The 27,469-nt window shown below is 39.3% G+C and overlaps 1 protein-coding gene across 3 annotated transcripts in view; it reads right to left on the bottom strand.

Annotated features, from left to right (window-relative positions):
* The window catches only part of CPE (carboxypeptidase E), a 115,918-nt gene that overhangs the window by 27,498 nt on the left and 60,951 nt on the right, over positions 1–27,469 (bottom strand). For 2 of the 3 annotated variants that reach the window (XM_057726135.1, XM_057726136.1), the window contains exons 2-3: positions 3,069–3,265; positions 1,156–1,323 (exon numbers count right to left, since the gene is read on the bottom strand). In XM_057726135.1, coding sequence (XP_057582118.1) covers positions 1,156–1,323; positions 3,069–3,265 — 365 coding nt within the window. Of the gene's footprint in view, positions 1–1,155; positions 1,324–3,068; positions 3,266–7,185; positions 7,259–27,469 lie in introns of those variants that run through there. The other variant, XM_057726137.1, reaches the window with a different exon arrangement.

The following is a 27,469-nucleotide window of genomic DNA, read 5'->3' as shown; positions in this document are numbered from 1 at the left end:
GTGGTAGTAACAGTTCTAGGTCCTGGCCTCAAGCACTTCGAAGGGGCTAACTCATTCAACCCTCATAACCACTCTGTAGGGTGAATAGTATCATTATCTCCATGTTTCGGATGAAGAAGAGGAAGCACACAGTGATTTAATAACTTTGCAAAATTCCCAGAGCAAAGACAGAACCAGAATTTGCACTAAAGTGGCTGTTTCCAGAGGCTTCACACTAAACCATCACACTCTTCTGACATTTTGTGTTTTTACTTCATCCGCTGGGCAGTGGAGACCTGGCAAGGTTGGGATTTGAAGCAACAGAGCAATAATTTGTCTATGATGGTTCTGGAGGAATTTGAAAAGATTGAATGGAGCTTGGAAAGGCTGAACCCAAAACAAGAACGGGGGCTACTTTCCTTGTCAGAGCAAGAGACTACGGGGCCTGAATTTGCAGAGGAGGGAGAGGCTGAAGGGTGTCAGGAAGCCAAATCACCAAGATCTGGTAACATGGGTGGTGGGTGGTGACAGAGATGGAAAAATCAAGGCTTTGATGATCGAGTAAATGAGAGAATAGAATTTTCTTAGGGAAAGATTTATTTCTGGTCATGCTGAGCTGGAGACCCTGGGTGTCACCAGATAAAGTGACTCGGTGAGCAAGTAAAAGAGATCTGGGAGAATCTGTATAATGGACAACACAGTACATACAGGAGGAGAGATGAGGGTAGCAGATGGGACCCTGAAGGTCAGCGTTCAAGGCAAGGCAGAAGAAGCAGGGAAAGAAACTGAGTAGTGATTTGAAAGGTACTAGAAGAGGTTGGAGAAAGTGGAGTTGTACAAAGCAAAGGAGAAAGTCCTGGAAAAGATGAAAAAATCAACAATGTGAAATGCTGTAGGAGGAGCTAATCAGATGTGCTGATAAAGGGCCTCCGAACAGGCCAGAAAGACTTTCTAGACAACTGGGCTCCTCCCTCCTGTCCCTAGTCGTACCTCCCACTCCCTAAACCCCTGACCAATTCCAGGCCCCCGGTGTCCCAGCTTTGACTTTCACAGCTGTAAGGAATTAGCCTGTACAAGCTTTCACAACACCCCTGCGTTTTTCATTGTGATGAAGATAAGAGACATATTTCCTTAGGCTGGAGGACAGAACCCAGGAAAACCATACATGTTCTGTACCTTTGTGTTTTGATCCACAATTTTCTTCAGATTTTTCAACAGATGATTATTTGGGCCACCTTCTTTCTCATTAACATAAACTATTCTGTCCAGGTCAGGAAAGTTTCGATTCAGGTCTATTCCCTGGGCATTGCTTCGACCCACGAACCAGTCCTTCAGCTCACCAGGCTAAAGGAAATAAAAACAAAAAGAACAGAGGAAAATCATCAGTTATTTATTATTATTGTTACCATCTATTTAAGGTCTCGTTAATGGTTTTTAAAATGATTTATTAAGGTTATTTATTTCAACAATATCCTCCTCCAATGGCATTTTCACTATCTTACTGATATACACATGAAAGTATCAGGTTTAAAGTACATGTTATGGATATTTTGAAAATATTCTCAATGAACAATATTTTAAATATTAATAATAATTATATATAAAAGATATTCAGCATCAAACTGCCAAAAAACATCCATATACGTTAGCTAGTAATACATGGCCTGTCTCACAGCATGCCACTCTATACTTGGTTTAAGTAAAATACTCACAGCCTCTGAAAACCACAGCAACTACTTTTAAATACTTGAAAGAATAAATTACTAAAGAAGGTTAGATGCTTAAAATGAATTTAACATGAATTATTTCCATATTAATAATATACCTCTCTCTCACAAGCCTTCATGAAAAAATATGAGCTCTAGAACTTTTGTTTCAACTTTGTAAGTTGAAAAATTTCTGTTCAATTTTAAACCCTTCATTTCACTAATGATATAATCTGGAAATTTAATAAATTTCCAGAATATTCAGTTATATTCCATAATGTAGATTTTCTTGTTTTACTATTAAATTATATTAAATCTCTAATAAAGTCATGTAAACTCAGATACCTCAGACTGTGAGGAATCAAAACCTATAAGACAGAAAATAGCAATGACAGTTTTTTGTCCATCCTGTCTTACATTTTGAATGTCTTACATTCACCATAAAATAGTCAATAATTTAATTCTCTATGTCACTAGAATTTTTCTCTCATGACTTCAGAAATTATATCAACGTTATACTTACAAAAACTTACTGTCTGGGTTTCTTACAAGGTCAAACTATCAGGTCCCTTGATCTTTTATTTTTAAGTTACAAACAACTTCTTAACTATAGATTAACATACTATATAATATATACTTTAATATATTCCCATAAAAGAAGAAAATTATCTCAAACTGTAGAAACACATAAAATGTCCTCCACCCCGACTAAACAAAAAGGGAGTGCACTTAATTGTGAAAATATAATTACTTTCCTGCTTCTCTAACAGTTAAAATGTACTAATTAATTTTGATTTATAGGTAGGAGAGTTTTTTTTTTTTGTTTTATATGTCACACACTATATATAGAAACATCATTATATATCATATATAAATAACATCACATATAGATTATATATATATATACGTATATATATATATATGTATATATATATAACATCAGTGAAACATTATCTGGCCAAAAATCCTTCTTCCTTGAGTTCAGTAGAGGGCGCTATGATATAGCCTCATTCAGAGACAGCAATGGCCTCACTCTTCAGTATATGTCACTGGACATTTTTCAAACGTCTAGATTTTTAGGAAGAAATTTACCTAGTCACAAACGTGAATGAATAAATAGGATTTATGTAATAACAAAAACAAAACATTACTTAAATACTGACTAACAAAATATTCATTCCCAATCCCTGCTGAAGAAACCCTCACCCAGCATCCCTCACCTTCTGAACGTTCTCCTTATCAGAAAATTACGCAGCGTGTCACTCACACCCGCCCCGCACCCTCTGTAAGCTGCGTGTGCGCAGACACTCCTCACAGACGAGCATATATGCACAAGCCACAAGGAACAGCAAGCGTGCCCTGCAGCGAGTGGCCCGCACCCACCTGAGACGCCGCCTTCTCAAAGCCGTCGGGGTTGAGGGAGGGCATGAGGTGGATCCGGGTGCCATGGATCAGCTGTACGATGGTCTCGTTGCCCTTCTGGTACTCATTGCACAGGTACTGGGCCAGGAAAATGAGCAGTTCCCGTCCGACAGCCTCATTGCCGTGCATATTCCCAATGTATTTAAATTCAGGCTCACCTAAAAGCCCAAAAATAGATAGTATGGAGACTTTTTCTAGCGCACTAAAGGGAAGGCAAATGACACAGTGTAAAAACTTACTAATTTATTACACACAGCTGATAACTTCTTTGCCCTCCCAGTTGATGCCTGAGAAATCTACCCTAAAAATAAAATACTCCAAACACCCCTCCTAGCCTTCTAGTTCTCTCTCCCCAGCTTCCCATGTGTTATGCACTGAACTGTGACCCCAGAATCATAAGTTGAAGCCCTAAGTTCCAATGTGACTATATTTGGAAAGAAGACCTTTAAGGGGGTAATTAAGGTTAAATGAGGTCATAATCCAGAAGGATTGCTGTCCTTATAGGAAGAAGAAAAGACACCAAAGATTCTCTCTCTCTCTACATGCATGAAGAAACGGCCATGTGAGGACACAGCAGACAGGCAGCCGCCTGCAAATCAGGAAGGGAGGCCTCATCAGAAACCAACACTGTGGGTACCTTAACCTTGGACTTCCAGCTTCCAGAACTGTGAGGAAACACGTGTCTGTTGTGGTGTTTTGTTACGGAAGCCCAAGCAGACCTGTACGCCCTCCACTCCCAATAACTAATACATAGTGTGCCTCCTGTCATTAAACACTCAATTTTCATGTTTTCTTATTTGGTCCCCACCAAACACCTAAAAATAGCTATTGTTACCCATCTCTATTTTAAGGTAAGCAAACTAAAGTTAAGCCTGCTTAAGAGGCCTGACCTCAGTTACAGAACAAATGAACCCAGGATTCAAACGCTGGTCTTCTCATTTAGTTAAAATTTTACTTTTTTATTTTTTTTTAAACCATAGTGACTAAAAGCATTAACTTCTAGAGCCAGACTGTGTGGGTTCAGATCCTGGCACCAGTTCTTACTGGCTGGCTTTGAATAGCTACTTTAGCATTCCCTTTTATAAATGAGATACTAGATTCTACCTCATAAGGTTATTATAAGAACTAAGTTAAATAATGAGTATCAATGCTTAAAACAGTGCCTGGCAAAAAACAAATGCTATATGTTGCTATTATCTTTTTAAATATTATTATTATTATTACATTACATTATCTTGTCACTGTGAGGTGCTTTGCAATACATAATCTAGTTTTCTTTTTACAACAGCCCACTAAAATACAAAAGACAGATACTTTTTTTTTATCATTATTGTAGAAATGCAGCCAAAGAGAACAGGTTTTGCTGAAGGGCCCAGAATTCAAACATAAACCATGCTGCCTATTCCACTGCGTTTTAGGAGGAGTAATAAAATTGCAGGGCACGGCAGCAAAATAATCCTGTTGTTCTGCTCCTTTCTGCTTCATCCATCCAACAGGCCCAATTTCCGCAGTGAAAAAAAGGTCCTCCTGTTTTGAAAATCACTAGGACTGCTCAACCCTAGTTAAAAAAAGAAGGAGAAGGAGGAGGAGGAGGAGGAGAAGGAGAAGGAGGGGGAGGGGAGGGGGAGGAGGAAGAAGAGTTGGGATTGTCCTTCCCTTAGAAATATGTTACCTAAGTATTCTTTGCGTGAGATTCCTGAGTGTGTGATTTGAGTGACTGCTAACTGCTGACACCACGTCCTGTGCGACCTCTCAGCCTAAGCTGAAGCTAATCTTAATCTAAGGATCAGGTGGGAGCAGCATCAAAGCCATATTTATCTGTCCCTCGTTTTTCACTTGGAAGGAAAGTCTCACTAAATCTACCTCCAGGGACTCGCCCAGAAGGTATGTATGTGGAAAGAGATGTTTTCTGTGCTTCTGATTTCCAGTCATAATAATCTTCTTTCTTTCTGTCACACTCACCCCCTCAGTGGGTGTGTTAGTGGGCTTGAGGCATAGGGAAGCTGCACCAGCCCACTACCAGAGAAAACAGAGGCCAGGAAGCCGGGGGTCTCCGAAGCCTGCCTCCCAAAGTTATCAGAAAAGATTACCATGTCAGAGGCTTTCTGGTCCTGCTGCTTTACCCCAACACAACTTTGCAGCTTCAGTCACTCAGAAGAGCTTGGCCCACAGCCCATAATGAGTACATGAGCACACTGGAATCTTCTATTACTCCTCTGGATTAAAAGACAAAACTTCTCTAATCACTTAAAGAGGAAACAGCACACTCATAGTCCCTTAGCCAAATCTGGCATCCCACTGTTTCCTTTGGCCCTCAGAGCCTGTCTTGTGTTTGAATTTAAATGCTTTGAGATAGAGCATGCTTTTTCCAGTCTGCCACAGGCTGCCCCACTCCATATCACTGCTTTATTTATTTATGTTTCCAGAGTCAGAAATTTCCAACGTGGTTTTGCTTCTTCAAATCTGCAGGAAATCTCAGGAACAAATCTCCCCAATGTGTCTATTATATTCGTAAGGAGGTAGTAATGGCAACACCAATATTTTAGGCTGACATAAAGATAGAGCTGTACAGGTCATTTTACAGAAGATAGTATATGGAAATAAAGTGCACAGCATACACGGGCTAGGAAAAGAAAAGGAAAGTGTATTTGTATACACTTCCTCTGTCTTCAGGAATAGATTGCTAGATAATACTGTCACCAGAAAACAGAAGGGCTGTGATCTTCTTTTTTCTTTTTTTCTTTTTCTTGGCTATGTTGGGTCTTCATTGCTGCGTGCAAGCTTTCACTAGTTGCTGCAAGCGGGGGCTACTCTTCATTGTGGTACACCGGCTCCTCATTGTGGTGGCTTCTCTTGTTGCGGAGCACTGGCTATAGGTGTATAGGCTTCAGTAGTTGCAGCACACAGGCTCAGTAGTTATGGCATGCAGTCTAAGTAGTTGAGGCGTGCAGGCTCTAGGGTGCAGGGGCTTTAGTAGTTGTGGCACACGGGCTTAGCTGCTCTGTGGCATGTGGGATCTGCCCTGACCAGTGATGGAACCTGTGTCCCCTGCATTGCAGGCAGATTCTTAACCACTGCACAACCAGGAAGTCCTGGGCTGTGATCTTTTAGGGTGGCTGACATGTCTTGTGAGACAGGGAAGAGCCACAGTTAAATACAGCATTTGCTGAATGTATGAAGATCCCAGTGGCAGGCACTACCAGGCCCCCAAAGCAAGTAAAGCAGCATTCCTGCAGTCAAGGAATGCAGGGTCTGGAGAAGGGTACAGGCATGGGAACAGTGTTCAGGATGGAGGCAATGATGAAGGAATTTTGGATCCACAACTTGGAGCTTCAAGGCTCCAAAATGAAATGTTACCACCAGCTGTCTGGCCTCTCTCTAGCTGTTTTCCCTCCCAAAGCCGGAGCTGTCTTTTCAAAATACAGTCCTCATCCAGTTCCTGCTACCTGAAATCCATCAGCTAACTTCCTACTGGCCTTCACCATAAACATCAAAGTTTTCCTTAGTGTTATAGCAGGCAGGTAGCTAGAGATGAACAGAAAAAGGGGGGCAGGGGCCAGATGGCGGGAAATCTTGTAAACAGCAGGGGTCCATAAAGAAATGCAGGAAGCTCCAGACTGACAGCAAACCATGCATGTTGGGGGTGACAAGTGTCCAGGAGGCAGATAAAGAGAGGTGGGTGAAGGTGGGAATCTCCTGTGTCCAATGTAACCTGTTGCTCACTATGCATTCATTATGATAAAATTAGCCTTGCAGCCAAGTACCCATCATGCACAGATGCTTTGACACTTCTGATCTAAGCTAAATAAGGACAAAAAGCCCTCCTCCCCTCGGGAAGATGGGGCTGGGGTGAAAATCAGGGAATATGAGCCCAAACTCCCCCCAACCCACTGAATACTCCACCCCTTCATTTGTATACCCCTCATAACCAGCTTGCCAAAGACACCAGGGCAGCCACTCCCCTGTGTGACTGCTCTCCCTCTGAGAGCGTATTCTTGCTTAAGTAAATCCTCAATTTACTTTCCTGATCCCCTTGTCTCTTTTCTGAACTGTTTCTGTGAGGAGAGAAGAACCTTACTTTCCCCAGGAACAATGGGATCTCTAACCCCCATGGGGTCTGGCCTGAGGATCTCCATCTTCCAGTCACGTCTCCTTCAGCACAGGGCTCTTCCTGTGATGCCCTCTACTCCTCACACGCATCTCTCATCCCTCTGATGGTGGATAGCGATGGTTTCCTTAGCGTATCTTTCATCTAAGCCCAGTTCCTTTGTTATTTTTCATACCTCAGTTGGAAAAGTTACATTAATCAGTGTGATGTGTTTAACCCCATCCCACACTACATGTACTGCGATGGTGTCTACATCAGCTCACGCATGTATCACTTGTGTCTGGCATAGAGTCTGAGACACAGTGAGAACACAGAAATATCAGTTAAATAAATTCACAACTAAGTGAATAAAGGAATGGTCTTCTAAATTCTGTGCTCCCAGCAGCTTGGCTGACAGCAGAACTTGCCCTTGAGATGTTCCTTTCTGGAATGGCAAAGGGAATAACTGAATAACTGAAGGGGGCCTGAGGCAAGGTCAGGGAGGCTGTGCCCCAAGGCCTCAACGCTTGTGCCCCATCCCACACTCTCAGGCAGGAATGGAAATTATTCCTTGGGGAGGAAGCCAGCAGGGTTGTGAACAGCTGATTTCCCAGGAAGAAGATTAATCTCCATGGTCACAGAGAAGAACCACAAAAGCTCTCCAGGCGAGTGGCTCTAAGGCTGCTTGTGTTGTAAGATCCAAACAAAGGGTTCTAAAGAGACTTTGCCTTTCTATTCCAGAAACAGAGGTAAAATGGAAGATTTTGGAGTAAGCCTCTCGGTGTCAATTTACTTTCAATTTGTCTTACAAAGGAATGACAGCTTTTCCTCAGCACTCAGCTATAAAGATGGAGTTTACGACAGGATGACATATGCACTCCTGTTTAGTGTCTGCGTGGACCAGATCCCAGGTTTATCAGGGACATCATCCCATGTGGACATAACTGGTGACTCACATCTACCAGGCACTGGCTCATCTCTCTCCTGGCAACGGAGGAAAAGGCAGCAGGCGCTCTTCCCAGTACACTTGGGGACGGTTGTTTTCACCTTGGTCTTACTTTCCTCACAGTCTCTTTAAGAAGTAGTCACGCTGTTCCTGACTCTGCAGATGAGGAATCATCCTTGCACAGGCTGCACTACATTGGCTCAGGGAATACAGTTTCCCTGGTTTTAGCACCGATTTTTCCAGTTTTGTGTGCCTATCAGTTTTCCAGTCACTTTACGCGGCACAAACCATCAATCAAACTAGCGTTAAAAGACGATCAATTCATACACCACTTAGCCTGGCTGGGCTGTTTCCATCCTTCTCATCTTATCTCAGAACAATTAACATACCCGAGTGGGTCTATATTCTTTTTTTTTTTTTTTTTGGGGGGGGGTACACCAAGTTCAATCATCTGTTTTTATACACATATCCCCGTATTCCCTCCCTTCCTTGACTCCCCCCCTCGAGTCCCCCCCACCCTCCCTGCCCCAGTCCTCTAAGGCATCTTCCATCCTCGAGTTGGACTTCCTTTGTTATACAACAACTTCCCACTGGCTATCTATTTTACAGTTGGTAGTATATATATGTCTGTGCTACTCTCTCGCTTCGTCTCAGCTTCCCCTTCACCGCCCGCCCCCTCCCAAACCTCGAGTTCTCCAGTCCATTCGCTGTATCTGCGTCCTTGTTCTTGTCACTGAGTTCCTCAGTACCATTTTTAGATTTCGTATATGTGAGTTAGCATACAATATTTGTCTTTCTCTTTCTGACTTACTTCACTCTGCATGACAGACTGTAGTTCTATCCACCTCATTACATATAGCTCCATCTCATCCCTTTCTGTAGCTGAGTAATTGGAGGTTCCTTAAAAAACTACAAATAGAACTACCATATGATCCAGTAATCCCATTACTGGGCATATACCCGAAGAAAACCATAATCCCAAAAGAAACTTGTACTATAATGTTTATTGCAGCACTATTTACAATAGCCAGGACATGGAAGCAACCGAAATGCCCATCAACAAATGAATGGATAAAGAAGATGTGGCATATATATACAAGGGTCTATATTCTTATCAGAACAAGATAAGATAAAAATTTTTTAACATAAGATCCAAACTTTTACTGAAGTCAGAAATAATCAGTCCCAAACTGGAGCAAGCAAATGATTTTAAATTCCATACTTGTAAAAAAATATAATTTTAAAAATAAAAAGATAACTATAAATAAATAAAAATAAATTCCATACGTGTTGTAACTCTTAATTTGTCCCAATTGTGTATTGATGTGATTTGAAAGAACTAAATCAGAAAGGAGGGAGATGGGGAGGGGGAAGAAGGGAGGAAGGAAGGCAGCAAGGGAGGGAGGGAGGGAGGAAGGAAGGGAGGGAGGGAGGAAGGAACTTCTATTGCTTTAAAAATAAAACATAAATATTTAACACCCCAGAGCCCCACACTCTTAGGCTCAGCATTTGAGGAAAGTCTGCAGCTGACAGCAGACTGGCAAAGCCCTCAAATGGGAGGAATTAATGGTCTCAAGGTGACCAGGGAGACCCTGAAGCAGAATCCATACTCAAGACTGGAAAAAAGGATCAAATAAAGGGGCAAAAGTAAAAAATTATACTGTCTGCTTTTCCCACAGAAAGGAAAATTTACTTTCACCTCCTTATTGGACCCAATTAGTCCCTCTAATATTTTCTCCTTCTGGAAACAGCTGACAGACAGGCTGACTGTTGGGTAGAGTAATTGATCAGATAAATTTAAGGTCCCTTTCCAATCTTAGAGTCAATTATTCAATGACCTTATATGAGAAGAAAACTGCAGAAGGAAACTATCTAATGGAAAATGAGATAAATGTGAAAGTGGGTGGTAAATTGTGAAGTTCTATCTAAGAGGTATAGCATCATTATTTAGGAAAAATAAGTAGATTAAGGGTATTTTAAGAAAGAACTTGAGCACAATAACAGAACGCTTCATCTTTCATCCTGTAAATAGAGATGAAACTCACACTGAGATGAATCCTCCAACATCAAATTACTGCTAAAATATAAGTTCACTAACTCATTCGAAGTTTATATACTTAATTCACTGACTAAATAATTCTTAGAGCTAGGGACAATTTTGAAATACGTACATTTCCCTGGTAGATGTAATATACTAAACACGGTGCTGAATAACTATAGCATCCAAAAACAAAACCTCATTTCTCAAAGGTATCATGGTAAAATGCACACATAGCCAATGATATTGAGAAACTGATAAACAGTTACACAAGCAGCACAATCACTGAACTGATTTGATTCACAAAAGACTGTGCAAGCAAGTCAGACACAGCTTTGGAACAGATGGGCCTTTAAATCAATGACCTTCCTTCCTCAGTGGTAAACCTGGGGTTAAGACATTAGTGCTAGTAATGGTTTCCACTTGTTTGACATTCTAACATATTAGAGCCTGCAAATCGTTCTTGCAGAATGAACCCTGCACGTTTCCTAGAACGTGTGGACAAACATGTCATTAATTGGCTCCTGTTTTAGCACATCTTAGCAACCTAAAATGCTGAGCAAATTTCTAAAAGAAATGCAAACCTTCGAGGGCCAAATAAACAATGGAGGAGGGTGGGTATGGTTATAAAAATAGAAAAGATGAGGAGCAAATAAAGGAGGAGGGGAGAAAGAAAAACCAAGGAAAGGCAAAAGAATAAAAAACAGTTGCAGAAGAAATTACAGAGTTAAAAGATTATATTATCTCCTCTCACTCCCTCCTTCAGAGTCATATTTCTAAACACTTAAATTAAATGACTTCTTGAAAGTGAAATCTGATTTTTAATGGCAGTCAAAATAGAATAAATTACAGAATTATTCTGTAGAGATGCATTACAGAATTATTTTTGAAAATCTTAACTGTGTATAGCCCTTACATATGTTTTTAATGTTCTCTTACATATGACATCAAGAATGTTTCTAGTAATATCCTACTTGAAGAAAGCGGTAAACAAAAGATTAGAAGATACTTCCAGTCTTACAAGTCCATAAAACAATGTAAGAGTTCTAATATTAACAAATACTTTCAATTTTTTAAATTAAAATGTCTGTTTTCACATGAATATGCTAGATACGAGAAGCTGGTAAATGTTTAACAACCAGCTCCGATCTGTAGCATTTGCCAGTTTCCATGGTGTAAATGCTCCCACCATGGCCAATTTGAAGCTATCTATGTGAGGTCAATGAGCTCACAAATTTACTGACTAGTAAAAATAGGTCTCAGAAGCCAGCACAAGCCCACTCCAGCACACCACCACATATGGAGAGCAGTTACTTGGGATGCATGGCTTCCAGTTTCCTCATAAGTTCTCCAGAAGGGGGATCTAAGGCCTAGGAAATCTGAAGACTTTTTGAACATGATAAGAAATGTAATCAGATTAGCCTCTACTCTACTGTCTTTGTTTAATTTTGTATAGGAAGAATTAAAAGAGGTGTGTTTGGGTTTTTTCTTATATTGAGACAGAGCTGTTTTCCAAAGCACTGCACCATCATCCATTTGTTCTAGGAGGAAGGAAAGATAGAGAGAAGTGGAGAATTTTTTTGGTTGAGTTAATTATCCCAGAAGGTACCAATTCACTAGATTATATCACCCTTTTCTCTAAATCTGGCCATAATAAACCAATGAAAAAAACTTAACCTATTCAATAGCTTTTCTAAAATACTTATCAGCAATTTCGCATTTTCAGAGTTCCTCTGTTCTTCCTACAGTCTTGACCTCTGAGGCTCTCTTTATATTGGAAAAGGCAATATAATTTCTGTGCCCACTTAGAGAAACCAGTTACCTAAAATTAGTAACATGAAACACTTTATAATTACTGAGGAGAGAATGCCTACAAAAAGCCTTTAGATTCAGAAAAATCCTTGACTTAAAAGAGTATCTTGAAGTGAACACAGAGAAATTTTAAATACAGAAGTGAGATAAGGCAGAGATTGTTTTAATGACTTAGTTTCGTGATAGATAATCTATCTATAGTATTAATCACAGAATTGCTTTAAAGCACTGCAATAGTTGTGGATCTCCCCAAAGGCTGGGCAGGATGCCTTACTGCACTCATTTACTAAAGGTGGCTTTTGGACCTTAAATCATCCTTTAGAAATATTAATTTCTAATTATTTTAGATAACTCTCTTAGAAGATTCTGCTGTCTCTCACCAGTATTCTTATCAAATAAAATAAAATGTAAAGATAAATGTATCTAAGAGGCCAGGAACAGAACAGAATTAAATGAACTGAAACCAGAAGAGGGGGGAGGAAACAGGAAAGGACCCAGTTTCAGACACGTGATTATGATTCAGGGCTCTGGTGACTGTCTCACTGACGTATGTGGTTGCGACTGGTGTGTCTACTCTGGAAAACAAGGCTCTTGAGGAGCTCATTTTGTAGCTTGAGAAGAGAAATTAAGGTGCAGCATCAAGTTTCTGGAGATTGAAGTTTAAGTTTCCTAAGGCTGTTATGTAGGGAAGGATTTGACTGACTCTGCAAAGTTCAGAGAACAAAACTAGAATTGAAAGTAGAAGGTTCGGAGACAGCATTTAACGCAGCTGAAGAACAAACTTTCTGTCAGCTAGAGCTGCTAGAAGGCAGAATAGCTGCAATGAAGTCGTTAATTCCCCTGAAAGGCACAAAGCTATCTCAGAGACATGGTATAGAGGTTGGACTGGATGGTCTCTTCGAAACAGGGCCTTTGACAATCTATTGGTATTCAAGCTTCTAAACTTGTCCTATACAAATCAGTCCTCAGTACATGATAGTTGACCATTTTGACAGTTCTCTGAAACAAAGAGAAAATCGTGGATCATCACAGTGAACTAAGACATGATTACAAAATGTAATGGAAAAACACGAGTCCATTTCTACCAATCATCTCTCCTTATGCCCATGAATAAACAGCTCATCTTATTTCAAAGATGAATATTTGAGAGGATGAGTGAAGTGAAGTTGTCAGAACCTGTGTGAGTGGAAAACGTCAAGCATTTCTAGCAGGCATGGATGAATGATGAAGAAAAACTTCAATTTGCTAATAAGCAGATAAAGTGGTTAGCAAGAGTAACTACGTAAAACAAAATCAACAACGTGAAAGCTTAGCTGAACAATCTCTCCCCAGAAAGTCCTTGGAACTTTCTTTTTAATTCTCTCAGGAAGAAAATAACTCAAAAATCAAATTTATTTGTCAAAACATCTTCAAGATGTTATTTTTTGCAATATCATAGCTAAAGACTTGCAAACATATACCAGTCTCAAAAGCAGTAGGCAACACAGCAGAATCTTTAAAGACAAGTAAAGGGCCAAATGGAGCCTGGGTCTCTCTGCTGCCTCAGCACGTAGCTGGTGATGAGTCACCTGCAGAAGCGCTGAGTCTACTCCAGGTCCCCCTCCAGGAGATTACTCCATACCTCCTGGAGGGTATGCATAAAGTATCCTCTTTTTCTTTTTCAAAGATTTTAAAGAAAAGTGTGCTGACTTAACAGCTCTGTAGTCAGAATCATTTGTGGACTTCCTATACACACAGATTTCTGAGCTCCATTACCAAAGACGATACTTCAAAAGGTCTGAGAAGTGGCCTGAACACATGTATTTTTTAAAGGATCTAGAGGTGATTCTGATGCCCTTTCAGGACTGAGAAGGAGTGGTTAAGGAGGTAGGAGCTGGGAAAGTCTAGTGGTGCAAGCAGATGGGTGCGAATTCCAACAGCTACTTCCATCAGGATACAGCCTGATTAGGGCGGTAGTTTTTAACAACTCGTGGGTCACGGACTTTTTTCGAGAATTTGATTTAAACAAAAGTATGAATTCTCTTCCCTCACATTTGCAAGAAAAAAAATCCACAAAATTATGCAAAGATCTTACAAAATTAAGGAATATTAGACTAAACATTTACATGTCAGGAAAGAGGGGACATCAGAGCCACCGTATCCATCTCTGACACAGACTTTTCTGTTCGAGACAAATGGGCGACTATCACATGTACTTCCTTCCTGTGAATGGAGCACAGCAGCACGGCAGCAACTTGGCACAGCTGTAAACAGCTGGGGAGGTGGGAAACGTGGATGTAGGTGAGACGAACTTGGGTTTGAATTTCAGCTCTAACATATCTAAACTTCTGCAAGCAAACCCTTCCCTGAGCCCTAGTATTCGTTTCTGTAAATTGGCTTGCTAAAACCTATTTTGTCAAGTTGTTGAGAGGATCAAATGAGAAAATTTACAGATGAGACATTGTGCACCATGCCAAGCAAAGAGAAGGTAACCAATAAATGGAAACAACATTGCCCAGGACACACGCTGCTGTGATAACATCAACAGTCTTCCTTACTTAAGGCATATAAAAGCCAGAAGCTTCCAACAGGAATATGAGGTGACGCTGGGACATTTCAAAGAGCTATGGAATGTAAGTGGCTTTGGAAAACTAACCAATCCTTCCAAGTGGAGATAATAATTTCAGCCTAGTGTCTACCTATCCCATGTGGCAGGCTCTTGAACTTGGATATGCATGTGAATCACCTGGAGATCCTGTTAAAATGCAGATTCCAATTCAGCAGGTCTGCAGTGGGGCCTGAGAGACTGAAGCTCTATTAAACCCCCCAGGGATACCATGCTGCTGGTCTATGGACGACTCTTTCAGGGTAGAAAACTATTTGAAACCTCTAAAATCAAGAGTAGGGGAGAGAAAGTGAGAGCAAGAGAGACCGACTTTTAAATAATAATTTAAAAAAAAAAAACTCTTTAAAAGATCATGAGAGAATACTACAAGCAACTATATGCCAATAAATTAGATAATCTGGAAGAAATGGATAAATTCTTAGAAAAATACAATCTTCCAAGACTGAACCAGGAAGAAATAGAAACTGTGAATAGACCAATCCAAGTACAAAAATTGAGGCAGTGATTAAAAATCTCCCAACAAACAAAAGCCCAGGGCCAAATGGATTCACGGGAGAATTCTATCAAACATTTAGAGAAGAGCTAACACCTATCCTTCTCAAACTCTTCCAAAATATTGCAGAAGGAGGAACACTCCCAAACTTATTCTACAAGGCAACCATCACCTTGATACCAAAACCAGGCAAAGATGGCACAAAAAGAGAAAATTGCAGACCAATATCACTGATGAATATAGATGCAAAAATCCTCAACAAAATACTAGCTAACAGACTCAAACAGCACATTAAAAAGATCATACACCATGATCAAGTGGGGTTTATCCCTGGGATGCAAGGATTCTTCAATATATGTAAATCAATCAACGTGATACATCATAACAAATTGAAGGATAAAAACCATATGATCATCTCAATAGATGCAGAGAAAGCTTTTGACAAAATTCAACATCCATCTATTATAAAAGTTCTCCAGAAAATGGGCATAGAAGGAAGTTACCTCAACATAATAAAAGCCATATATGAAAAACCAAAAGCCAACATCGTTCTCAATGGGGAAAAACTGAAAGAATTCCCTCTAAGAACAGGAACAAGACAAGGGTGTCCACTCTCACCATTATTATTCAACACAGTTTTGGAAGTTTTAGCCAACAGCAATCAGAGAAGAAAAAGAAATAAAAGGAATCCAAATTGGAAAAGAAGTAAAATTGTCACTCTTTGCAGATGACATGATATTACATATAGAAAACCCTAAAGACTCTACCAGAAAACTGCTAGCACTCATTGATGAGTTTAGTAAAGTAGCAGGATACAAAATGAATGCACAGAAATCTCTTGCATTCCTATACACTAACAATGGAAGAGCAGAAAGAGAAATTAAGGAAACTCTCCCATTCACCATTGCAACCAAAAGAATCAAATACCTAGGAATAAACCTGCCTAAGGAGGCAAAAGACCTGTATGCAGAAAACTTTAAGACACTGATGAAAGAAATCAAAGACGACACAAACAGATGGAGGGACATACCATGTTCCTGGATTGGAAGAATCAACATCATGAAAATGACTGTAGTACCCAAAGCAATTTACAGATTCAATGCAATCCCGATCAAATTACCAATGGCATTTTTCACAGAACTAGAGCAAGAAATCTTACGATTTGTATGGAGACGCAAAAGACCCCGAATAGCCAAAGCAATCTGGAGAAGGAAAAATGGAGTTGGTAGAATCAGGCTTCCTGACTTCAAACTATATTACAAGGCCATAGTGATCAAGACAGTATGGTACTGGCACAAAAATAGAAAGGAAGATCAATGGAAAAGAATAGAGAACTCAAGAGGTAAGCCCAAACACATATGGGCACCTTATCTTTGACAAAGGAGGCACGAATATACAATGGAAAAAAGACAGCCTCTTCAATAAGTGGTGCTGGGAAAATTGGGCAGCTACATGTAAAAGAATGAAATTAGAACACTTCCTAACACCATACACAAAAATAAACTCCAAATGGATTAAAGACCTACATGTAAGGCCAGACACTATAAAACTCCTAGAGGAAAACACAGGCAGAACACTCTATGACATACATCAAAGCAAGATCCTTTTTGACCCACCTCCTAGAATCAGGGAAATAAAATCAAGAATAAACAAATGGGACCTCATGAAACTTAAAAGCTTTTGCACAGTGAAAGGAACCATAAACAAGACTAGAAGGCAACCCTCAGAATGGGAAAAAACAGTTGCCTATGAAACAACGGACAAAGGATTAACCTCCAAAATATACAAGCAGCTCATGCAGCTTAATACCAAAAAAGCAAATAACCCAATCCACAAACGGGCAGAAGACCTAAATAGACATTTCTCAGAGAAGACACACAGATGGCCAACAAACACATGAAAAGATGCTCAACATCACTCATCATCAGAGAAATGCAAGTCAAAGCCACAACAAGGTTATCACCTCACACCGATCAGAATGGCCATCATCACAAAATCTGGAAACAAATGTTGGAGAGGGTGTGGAGAAAAGGGAACTCTCCTGCACTGTTGGTGGGAATGTAAGTTGGTACAGCCACTATGGAAAACAGTTTGGAGGTTCCTTAATAACTAAAAATATAACTACCATATGATTCAGTAATCCCACTACTGGGCATATACGCAAAGAAAACCATAATCCGAAAAGAAACGTGCCATAATGTTTATTGCAGCACTATTTACAATAGCCAGGACATGGAAGCAATCTAAATGCCCATCAACAAATGAATGGATAAAGAAGATGTGGCATATATATACAATGGAATATTACTCAGCTATAAAATGAATGAGATGAAGCTATGTGTAATGAGGTGGATAGACCTAGAGTCTGTCATACAGAGTGAAGTAAGTCAGAAAGAGAAGGACAAATATTGTATGCTAACTCATATGTACGGAATCTAAAAATGGTACTGATGAACTCAGTGACAAGACAAGAATAAGGACGCAGATGCAGAGAATGGACTGGAGAACCCGAGGTTTGGGGGGGGGCGGGGGGTGAAGGGGAAGCTGAGATGAAGTGAGATAGTAGCATAGACATATATATACTACCAACTGTAAAACAGCCAGTGGAAGTTGCTGTATAACAAAGGGAGTTCAACTCGAAGATGGTTGATGCCTTAGAGGACTGGGACGGGGAGGGTGGGGGGAGTCGAGGGAGGGAGGGAATACAGGGATATGTGTATAAAAACAGATGATTGAACTTAGTGTACCTCAAAAAAAATAATAAATGAATAAAATGAAAAAAAAAAACTCTTTAGAACCTTGAGTGCTTTTTCTTATTGTGGGCTTACTCCAACCAACCTGGGTGCCCACCACCCCAAAGGCACACAGAATAATTCTGGAGGCCACCACATGGTCTTAGGTCTAAGATTCATTATAAATGTGAAACCACATGACCAAAAAACTATCTGCTGGAGTATACTGAACCCAGTGTTAGATTCAGAAAGATGGTAGACTGTTCTAGGGCTTACTGAAAGAACCCTATAGTGCTCTGAAACTATTCAGATTATAGCAAAGCACACTGCTCTTCTCAACTTTAAATTCAATGTTTAAATTTTAAATATACATTAAATGATTATGCACAGGGTTACATTTTTAATATAGTTATTAATAAATTGTGAATAATCAGGGTCATACAATATGTACTATCATATTTTTATTTTGTTTACAGTTCTCTCGCTAAAGTACTCTCAAGATTTTGGCTGATTGAAATTATTCTAATTTTACCTTCCACTCCATCTCACCCATTTTCTGCTACTTTTTATTTCTTCAGAGAGTAAGATAAGACATATAGAAATTTTTTTTTTTTTTTGCAATGAAGAGAAGAGGTTAGTAAAATGAGGGACAAAACTTCACACAAGGTCAAGCAGGCAACTAAACGGATACACATGGCCCTACAAAAGAGTAGAGATTTCTCATTTTATAATACTTTACATTACTTTGTATTAGTATTTTACCTTTTCCTTCTCTTAGGGATTCTTTAATGTTAATTTTAATAAATGTTCTACAAGCATTCAAAAATAAAAATAATATTGAAATGTTTTGCTAAGTAAAATATAAGCTACCTGGCTTCAATGAAGAAATAATGTCCTAAATATTAACAATCATTTTTAATTTCACGTGATCACAAATAAACCATCTCTAAAATCCCAAAATGTCAACATAAAATTTTATATTTAAACTTACCATTGTTTTTGCCATCATTGTTTTTGTTCATGATTCTTTTAAAGCTATTTAAGACTGTATTTGGATGGTTTGAGATATCTTGTCAAAACATTCTTATTGAAATATTTCTTGGTGAACAAAATAAACAGTTGTCTGTTTTCCAGTTTAATGATACAAATCATCATGTGTATCAAAAGTTTCCATTTAAAAAGATTTCTAACTGCTTAACAGCTCAGAAGAAAAATAACTGTATCCCAAGCCCAACAAGAGAAAATAATTGCTTTGGTGGGAACATAGTTAAATTAAAAAAAAAAAAAAAAAAGAAAAATTGCACATGAAATTGCATGAAGTCAAAACAAACAAAAACTTACATAGCTCTGTCTACACAGATAGATATGTATATTACAATAGCTGCTTCCAAAAAGGTTACAGCAATTCACACGCCCATAAGGGATGTACAACAACAGTATTTGCTTACCCATAACGTGGTCAGCAATGGAGCTTATTGTCTGTTTTTGATTTTCATAATAATTTCAATTTAATTTTAATTTGTATTTCTTCTATTAAAGAAGTTGAGCCTTTTTCATATATTTCATACATTTGTATTGGCCAGCCGCATTCCATCTTATGTATCTTCCTTAATTGCAAGCTTTTCCATCAAGTTTCTGTTTTTCTTACTGTTTTATAGAAGCTCATTGTACATTAAGTACAAGTTTTTTGTTTAACATGCAGCCTTGCAAATATTTTCTCAGTCTAGAATTTTACTTTTTTACTTTTGGTCATATATTTTCCCACACAAAAATTCCTAATTTTGTTAATCAAAAACTATCCAACTCTTTTTAAAATGGCATCTAGACTTTTCTTCTAAGAAAAATTAAAGTGTAATCTTAAATTTTCTTCTATTACTTTATCATTTAATGTTCACATTTACATCCCTATTCCCCTTCCATATATACATGTATGATGTGAAGTAGTGTTTATCTTATTCCAGATGGAGGCCAATTACACAAACATCATTTTCCCCCTCAATTTAAATTATGCATTTATCACAAATTAGATTTCCATATATACTTTAGTCTATTTCTGGGTGTTTTTCTTTCTTCTAGCTATTTCTTTCTGGACTTTACACCATGTTGTTTTGATTAGGTAATCTTAAAAGTATATTTTAACAGCTGGTAAGACAATATAATTTTCCTTTTCCAAGACTTTCTCTAGGATTCTGATACGTTCGTTCTCTCACGTAAAAGTGAAAATAATTTCCTTCATTTCAAAAACATAAGACTCTGGTTGGAATTTCATTAAAAATGCACATTCATTTTGGAAAAATTACTATTTTCATAATTTTAAGTTTTTCTGTTAATTCAATTTCCATTTATTCAACTCCTATCAATAAAGTTGTACATCCTTCTTCACAAAGAAGCTGCACCTTTCTTATTAAATCTATTCCTGGATATATAACTGTGAAAGGAATATTTTTCCACTATTATATTTAACTTATTACTGCTACTATTTTTAAAAAATTATCAACATTTTTGTCATTTATTTTTTCAAATGCAAAGAAAATATCAAAATCAGCAAAAGAAGGTAGGGACTTTTCAAAGTTATAGGCTAAAAATTAGCAAATAAGATAGGAACTATTAATAAAATATAAGAAATTCTGTTGAACTTGAAAAGAAAAAAAAGGTTAAACAGATTTACATACCATTAGAAGAAAGGAAAAAAAGTCATAAATGTAGACAAAGTTAAAACAGCTTTTACTCCTATCAGTAAAACCCAAAGCAACAAAAGGTAAAATAAGCACGTGAGACTACATCAGACCTGTGACTTGTCTTCCCCTCTTGAGCATCATCACCCCCAAAACTCCACCTCAATCAACAGTTATTTCTTTTTGTAACACATTTCAAATCCAAATGGGTTGCCAACTTAAGAAGATGCAGTACCTCTCCTAGTGGTTAAAAATGCACGCTCTGGAGGCAGAGAGCATAGATTTTTATCTGTGTTCCATCCTTTACCAGCTGGGAGACTCTGGGCAAGGTATTTATCCTCTGTACCTCAGTTTCCTCAACTCAGATGCAGGAGTAACAATAATACCTGCTTCATGGGGTTATGGGAGGATTAAATTTAAAAATCTAATAAAAGCACTTAGGATTGGGACTTCCCTGGTGGTGCAGTGGTGAAGAATCCACCTGCCAATGCAGGGGACATGGGTTTGATCCCTGGGCCAGGTAGATCCCATATGCCGAGAAGTAACTAAGCCCGTGTGCCACAACTACTGAGCCCATGTGCTGCAACTACTGAAGCCCACTTGCCTAGAGCCCATGCTCCACAACAAGAGAAGCCACCACACTGAGAAGCCTGCACATCGCAAGAGTAGCTAGCCCCTGCTCGCCACAACTAGAGAAAGCCTGCGCGCAGCAACGAAGACCCAACGCAGCCAAAAATTAATCATAATAATAATAATAAAGCACTTAGGATAGTGGTTTGCCCCTAAACGTTAACTATTTGATAATAATGATGATGACGGAGAGGAGGGAGGAGAGGGGAGAAGAAGGAAGAGAGGAAAGAGGAGGAAGGACTCAGAATTCTTTGTCTGACTTCTACATGGAAGACACTTCCCATGACTCTTACCTGCTCCTTCTCATAATTACTAGAGATGCTTCAAAATGACCCAAACCCCAAGAGATGCCCACGTCTTTGTACTCAGGACCCTTTGATTGGTCTTTGCTGGGCTCTTTCATCTGTCCACTCACAGAAGTGTTTATTGAGTGCCTGCTGTGAGCCAGGCCCTGGAGTTACAGTGGAAAATAAAGCAGACGTAGACCTTACCTTCACGAAACTTAGAGTCTCCTAGACCTTGGGTTCTGAGTTCTGGGACCACTTTTAGGTTTTATCGCTCTTCATCAAACTAACACAATGGCTTTTCCTAGCACTCTGACTCACTAGCACAGAATCGGAACAGAAGACACACTGCTGGTTGATCAACTATTTTCACCAGAGAATAAAAGGAGGGTTTATACAAGCCCTACCTATTCCTCTATGTTATCACAGTCCTGCAGAACTTTCTGTACTGGTGACAATATTCTGTATCTGTGCCGTCCACTATAGTAGCATGAGGGCACCCAAAATGTGGCTGGTGCAACTGAGAACTGGATTTTTAATTATAATTAATTTAAATTTAAATTTAAATAGCTGTATGTGGCTACCATACTGAAGAACACAGGACTAAATGCCTTACTTTTTTTGTTTGTTTGTTTGCTTATTTGTTACAATCTGGAAACTGAATTTGGCACTTTTGTATGAATTCCCTGTCTGCTGAGTTTATTTCCATTACAAAAAGAGAGGTGTGAGGAATATTGGAAGGAAATTCAGAAGCAGTACTGTGGACAAACAAGCACAAGCTGCAGTTACATTTTAGAATAAAAAAATCATTGTTTTGCTGTAGAAAGAAACTTTCCTTAGTGGGGAAATTTTAAAAGGTTCTGCCAAATCAGAAATGCAGTTTGAATAATACAAATATACTCCCCTTTTTTAGCAGAGGATATGGTCAAGGATTAGAACCATTTACAAAAGTCACTTTGAACACATCTGCATCTACAACCTGGGCAGCAGTGAGAGAATGGAAGCAACAGAGGTCATTTTGCTTTGGTCAAAATACTCATAGGTCCTCAACCATAACCCACATCTTCCAGCTAGCAAGGAAAGTCAAACCCAAAATTCTGAGAGGAGTCAAAGGAAAATAAAAAGGATCTGTAAAGAAAGTCCAAATATGATGGGTTAAATAGTTTAGAGTAGCTGAAACGAGGACCTTATGGAAAACGCCCACCCTAAAAGCTACAATTATTGGTTCTAGACTGCTACTTGGAAACAAAGTTAGTGAGTGTATGAAGCAGGCATGAAAGTGAGTGCCCTGAAGACTCAAGGACCACAGTGGGCTACTCCAGAGGCAGGCCTTGACGGAACACTCAAAGGATGGCATCCTTCTTCAGCAAAATGGAGCTGAGTCACCGTGATGCCATCTGTCACAGGAAAGCTGAGATCCACCAAGTGCTGCTCATCAGGCTTCTCTACAAGTTCAGGATGTACACGAGCCTTCTCTTCTCCAAGGTGCTACAATCCTCCAGATACACTTATGCACTTGAGCCATTCAAAACATTTCACCATTCAGCAGATAACCTACCAAGTCAGGACTCTTGAGAGTGCAAGAGGCTTCAGTGATTAATTGCTCGAGGGAAACAGTCATAAAGCAGTCCCTCCTGAGCAAGCCAGGACAGGCAGTTCCGCCAGCAACACTGCGCACCTGGTGTGAAGGCCCCCGCTTGCGGTCAGGAGACTGTTCAGCACCTGTGTCTCCCTCACCTTGTCTCCCTTTGGAGGTGTCTGTACTGATGAAATTTTCCATCCATTGACACCCTGCAGTTCCTTTAAGGTAACAGCATTTTACATTCTTCTTTCACTGATGAGATTAGATTGTAGGGGCTGTATTTTCAAGATTTACATCATCCTGACGTTTCCTGATGCTGTGTGTACGATAAGAAGAAGCACAGTATCGTCCCTTGGAACCAAAAAGCTCCTACCTCAGAGGGGGCTGTCAGTCTCTCATAGCCAGTGCTTGTCAAGAATTCACAGCTACCTGAGGAAAGCCCCTCAAGGCAAGTATTTCCCCCCTGGAGGGACAGAGACAGAGGTGGCAGTACTTTCTTGTTCACTCCTTGGAATTCCCCCAGCAATGGTTCTTTTTAAAAAATATTTATTTCTTTATTTCATCTATTTATTTATTTATTGGCTGCATTGGGTTTTCGTTGTTGAGCGCATGCTTTCTCTAGTTTCAACGAGCGAGGGGCTACTCTTCATTGTGGTGCTTGGGCTTCTCACTGTGGTGGCTTCTCTTGTTGTGAAGCACAGGCTTTAGGCGCATGGGCTTCAGTAGTTGTGGCACATGGGCTCAGTAGCTGTGGCTCACAGGCTCTAGGGCATAGGCTTAGTAGTTGTGGTGCATGGGCTTAGTTGCTCCACAGCATGTGGGATCTTCCCAGACCAGGGATCAAACTCATGTCCCCTGCATTGGCAAGCGGATTCTTAACCACTGCGCCACCAGGGAAGTCCCAGCACTGATGCTTATATTTACTAAGGGCTATAGGTCATAGTGACACACTAAAGGAGCTCAGTTGGGAGGGTATGGAGAGGATATCCTGTAAAGTGGATAAGGCTTAAAATGTATAAATTATCATAGAAATTTATTTTTGTTCAGTCCCATGGTATTTTTATGAATCATAAAACCAGTGACATTTCCCAAAATCCTTAAAGTCATACCACTGCTGCACAAACCACAACTTGGGAGGGGGATGGCAGTAGCTGGGGGAACTCTGAAACTTATGCTTGGTTCATTTCTGCTGCAAATGAATACCTGGTAATACTTCCATTTGCCAACATGTATGTTATAAGAGGGGTTTAGCTAATCTGACTTCTGAATAAGTAGAGACAAAGTTATTTTCTGTGATGGTGAAGATTAACTCTAAAATCACCAATCTCCCTGCCGCCCTCCAGTGACTCAGCACTGACAAAACACTAGAAGCCTTTCTGGTTAAAGACATCACAGCATGAGAATCATGTTGAAAACTTGGAGAGGATACACAGAGAATAAAAAGAGAAAACACATATACACACATAGTGTTTTCAGCAGGAAAAACTAAACAAAGCAAGAAAGGCTGACGTGGAAGTCTTACGTGAAGCTACATAACAGCATAATTATATCAGGCAAATGATCGTCTTTGAGCCAAGGTATTCAAATCTATAAAGTTCTAGAAAGCAGAGAAGTAAATCTTCAAACAAGCAGATCCCATTTTGTTCATTCGTCAGGTTGCTGAGCTGATCTGGGGAATGGTTTGTCTCACACATAACTCCATCAGTTCCCCATCACCTCAACATTCTTTTATCTAGAACACTGACGTTTTCTCAATTTAAGAAATCTGTCCCCCTTTTCTAATCAGATGGCTGCCCCAGTCTTCTGGCATATAGAAAGTTCTAGCAGCAACTGCAAATTTACATTCTCCTCATTAGTAACAGTATTCTTTTATTGTTAGAGTAGGAAATGCAGCATGAACTTCCTGTCACATGAGAAATAAGTTTAAAACTGAAGTAAATCTTCAAAGTGACATTAAAAATTGCTCCAGCAGTCTTCTGCCACAACATATTGTTTTTCTTCTGTGGATAAATTAGCCATAGAGAACACAGATGGCCCTTCCATGAATAATTTACTTCGAATAATTTAACTAGGAAATGAATTCCTCTTGACTTATAAATCAAAATGACAAACAACAAAGACAAGGTCTACAGTCCTTCCCCAGTTAATTCTAGGTTTTCCCCCTCTTCTACGTTATGTTATTTCCCTTTTCAGATGATCTTTTGTTGCCTTGTCCAATTTTAAAGTTGGCTTAACCCAAGGCCACTTTTAGCAATTACCGGAAAACTGGTTTTTATGTTTTTGTTATTTGAGGGGTGGGGTTTTTTGGTGGTGGTGTTAATTGAGTTGGTTGCTTCGTTGGTTTTTTTCAAACATGAAGCTAGACTATTTATTCAAAGACATCTTTGGTCAACCAGGCAAATGAAGGGTTTCTCCTTATTCCTTTTTTTCTATGTCAGAATTACAAGAGCCAGAGGTGTAAGTCTGTTCCTGACTGCAAATCAGATACCTTTGAAAAATACACTTACCCTTTTAAAACAGCAGGACACACAGTAGTCAGGAGTGCCTTGCGCCAAATCGCCCAATGTTAAAAGGACCAGTCTGCGCCCTAAATAACAGCGAGCTTACTGTTTTTTCATTTCCCTATATATTTCAGGAGTAGGGGTTTTTAATGTTTTAACAAAGAAGTTTTAAAGATTGTAACTCTTCCCACTAATCATGAAGACTGCTCTGCACGGCCGTCGTTTTTATGACCCTGCGTTGCCGTGCAAAGTGAAACCTGCCTACGTATTCAGGCATCATCAACACCAAAGTGGCATCTAAAACTGTGAGACTGTGAGACTTACCTGGAAAAGTGCTTTTTCAACTGCAGGTTGTGACTCATAAGCAGGTAGTGCCATCAATGTAGCGGATGTGAAGAGAATTTTTTAATGAAATAGAAAAGAGAAAAGAATAAACCAAAGTGCATTGTTTTGTGAGGACGTTGACTCAGAGTGTGTGTGTGTGTGTACTCAGAAATGTCACAAAATGTATTTTTTTACTACCTAAGAATCAAAATAAGTTTGAGAGTCATTAAACTAGGAAATGTACATAGACAGAGAAGCGGCTCAAGAACAAAGTCCCAGGTCCTCTAAATACTTGAGTCTGGGGAGTTGAAGGGAACTAAAGCACATAGAGAAGAATCAGCCACTGAGGAAAGAGAACTAAGAAACCAGGGCAAAAGTTGTGTGTTTTCAGAAGGAAGAAATGACCAGCAATGTCAATTGCTAATCCAGTTACTGCCATATCAGCCGTGGGGGCACTGACAGTTTTGACAGTGATGGAGGTAGTAACTTTCATGGGGTTGAGGGAGCAAAAGCTTCATTGGAATTTATTCAGCAGGAAGGAAAGTGAAGACTCCAACACAAAGGTTTTGCAGTAAAATGGCACAGACTGATATTCAAAATGTGTGGAGGACGTGAGACCAATGAAGTGAATAAATGTCAGTAAACATGGTATCAACTATGGTAGAGAAAATAGGTTCAAATGTGTGTGTCATATTATTTTTTGCTCCCTTTCTATACCTTTTGTGAATCGTAAAGCTAAGAGGGCACGCAAGAGGTCACAGTCCTCATATTTCCTACATTTTCAGGAATCGTTAATATTTTACATCATAGTTATAATTATTTCCTATGATTAAACAACCCATAACATAGTCCACTAATGAATTTATATATATATATATATATACACACACATATATACATATACATCTGCTCTTTATAAAAGCACAAACTCAAGCTTTCATCCTTTCTTCCTTGGCATTATTTTTATTATTTTCTCCTATAGCCCAAAAAGCATTAGCATTTCAATTCTTCATGATGTGCAAAATCATGGCCCTTTTTCATTTCATGGAGACTGTATACATTATTTGAGACTATAACTTTTCCATCTTTTTCCCTATAGTTTTGACCAGCTAGCTCTAAAGAACTTTTGTTATCACACATCAATCACCAGGTGTCACTACAGCCCTTCTACCTGCTCATACCCTACTGGCAGTTTCCCTTACTTCCAGGACTTCATCTCCATCAAGAGCTCATCAAACCCAATGGTCAAGATAACATGGTCCAAGTGGGCACTGTGATCCCAGGTTGGTTTTGTCAGTTCTAATGAGTCCTTTAGGTGCTGGAAGTAAGAAGCTATAAGAAAGAGGGCACACAATATTTAGTATTAGGTTACGGCACATGAAATTGCCTTTTTTGCAGGTCAAGGATAGTCAAATGTAGGCAGTTTCATGTGGTTCAGCCCCTGCAGAAAAAGTTTTTCTTGCAAAATCTGTGTGTCCTCCATGGCTGCTAGCCGAAAACTACAACATCTCCATTTCAACTTGATACTAGAAACTAAAAACGGTTTCTCTAATATCAATTTTCATATTACAGATAGCAATTGTAGATTTATTGGCTTAGCAAATGTTTGCTAATTGCCTACTATAAAGGCACAGGATCTGATGCTGAGAATTC

This window comes from Hippopotamus amphibius, chromosome 3 (assembly GCF_030028045.1).
Source record: "Hippopotamus amphibius kiboko isolate mHipAmp2 chromosome 3, mHipAmp2.hap2, whole genome shotgun sequence".
Taxonomy (NCBI): Eukaryota; Metazoa; Chordata; class Mammalia; order Artiodactyla; family Hippopotamidae; genus Hippopotamus; species Hippopotamus amphibius.
This window is presented reverse-complemented; position numbering and strand designations above follow the sequence as displayed.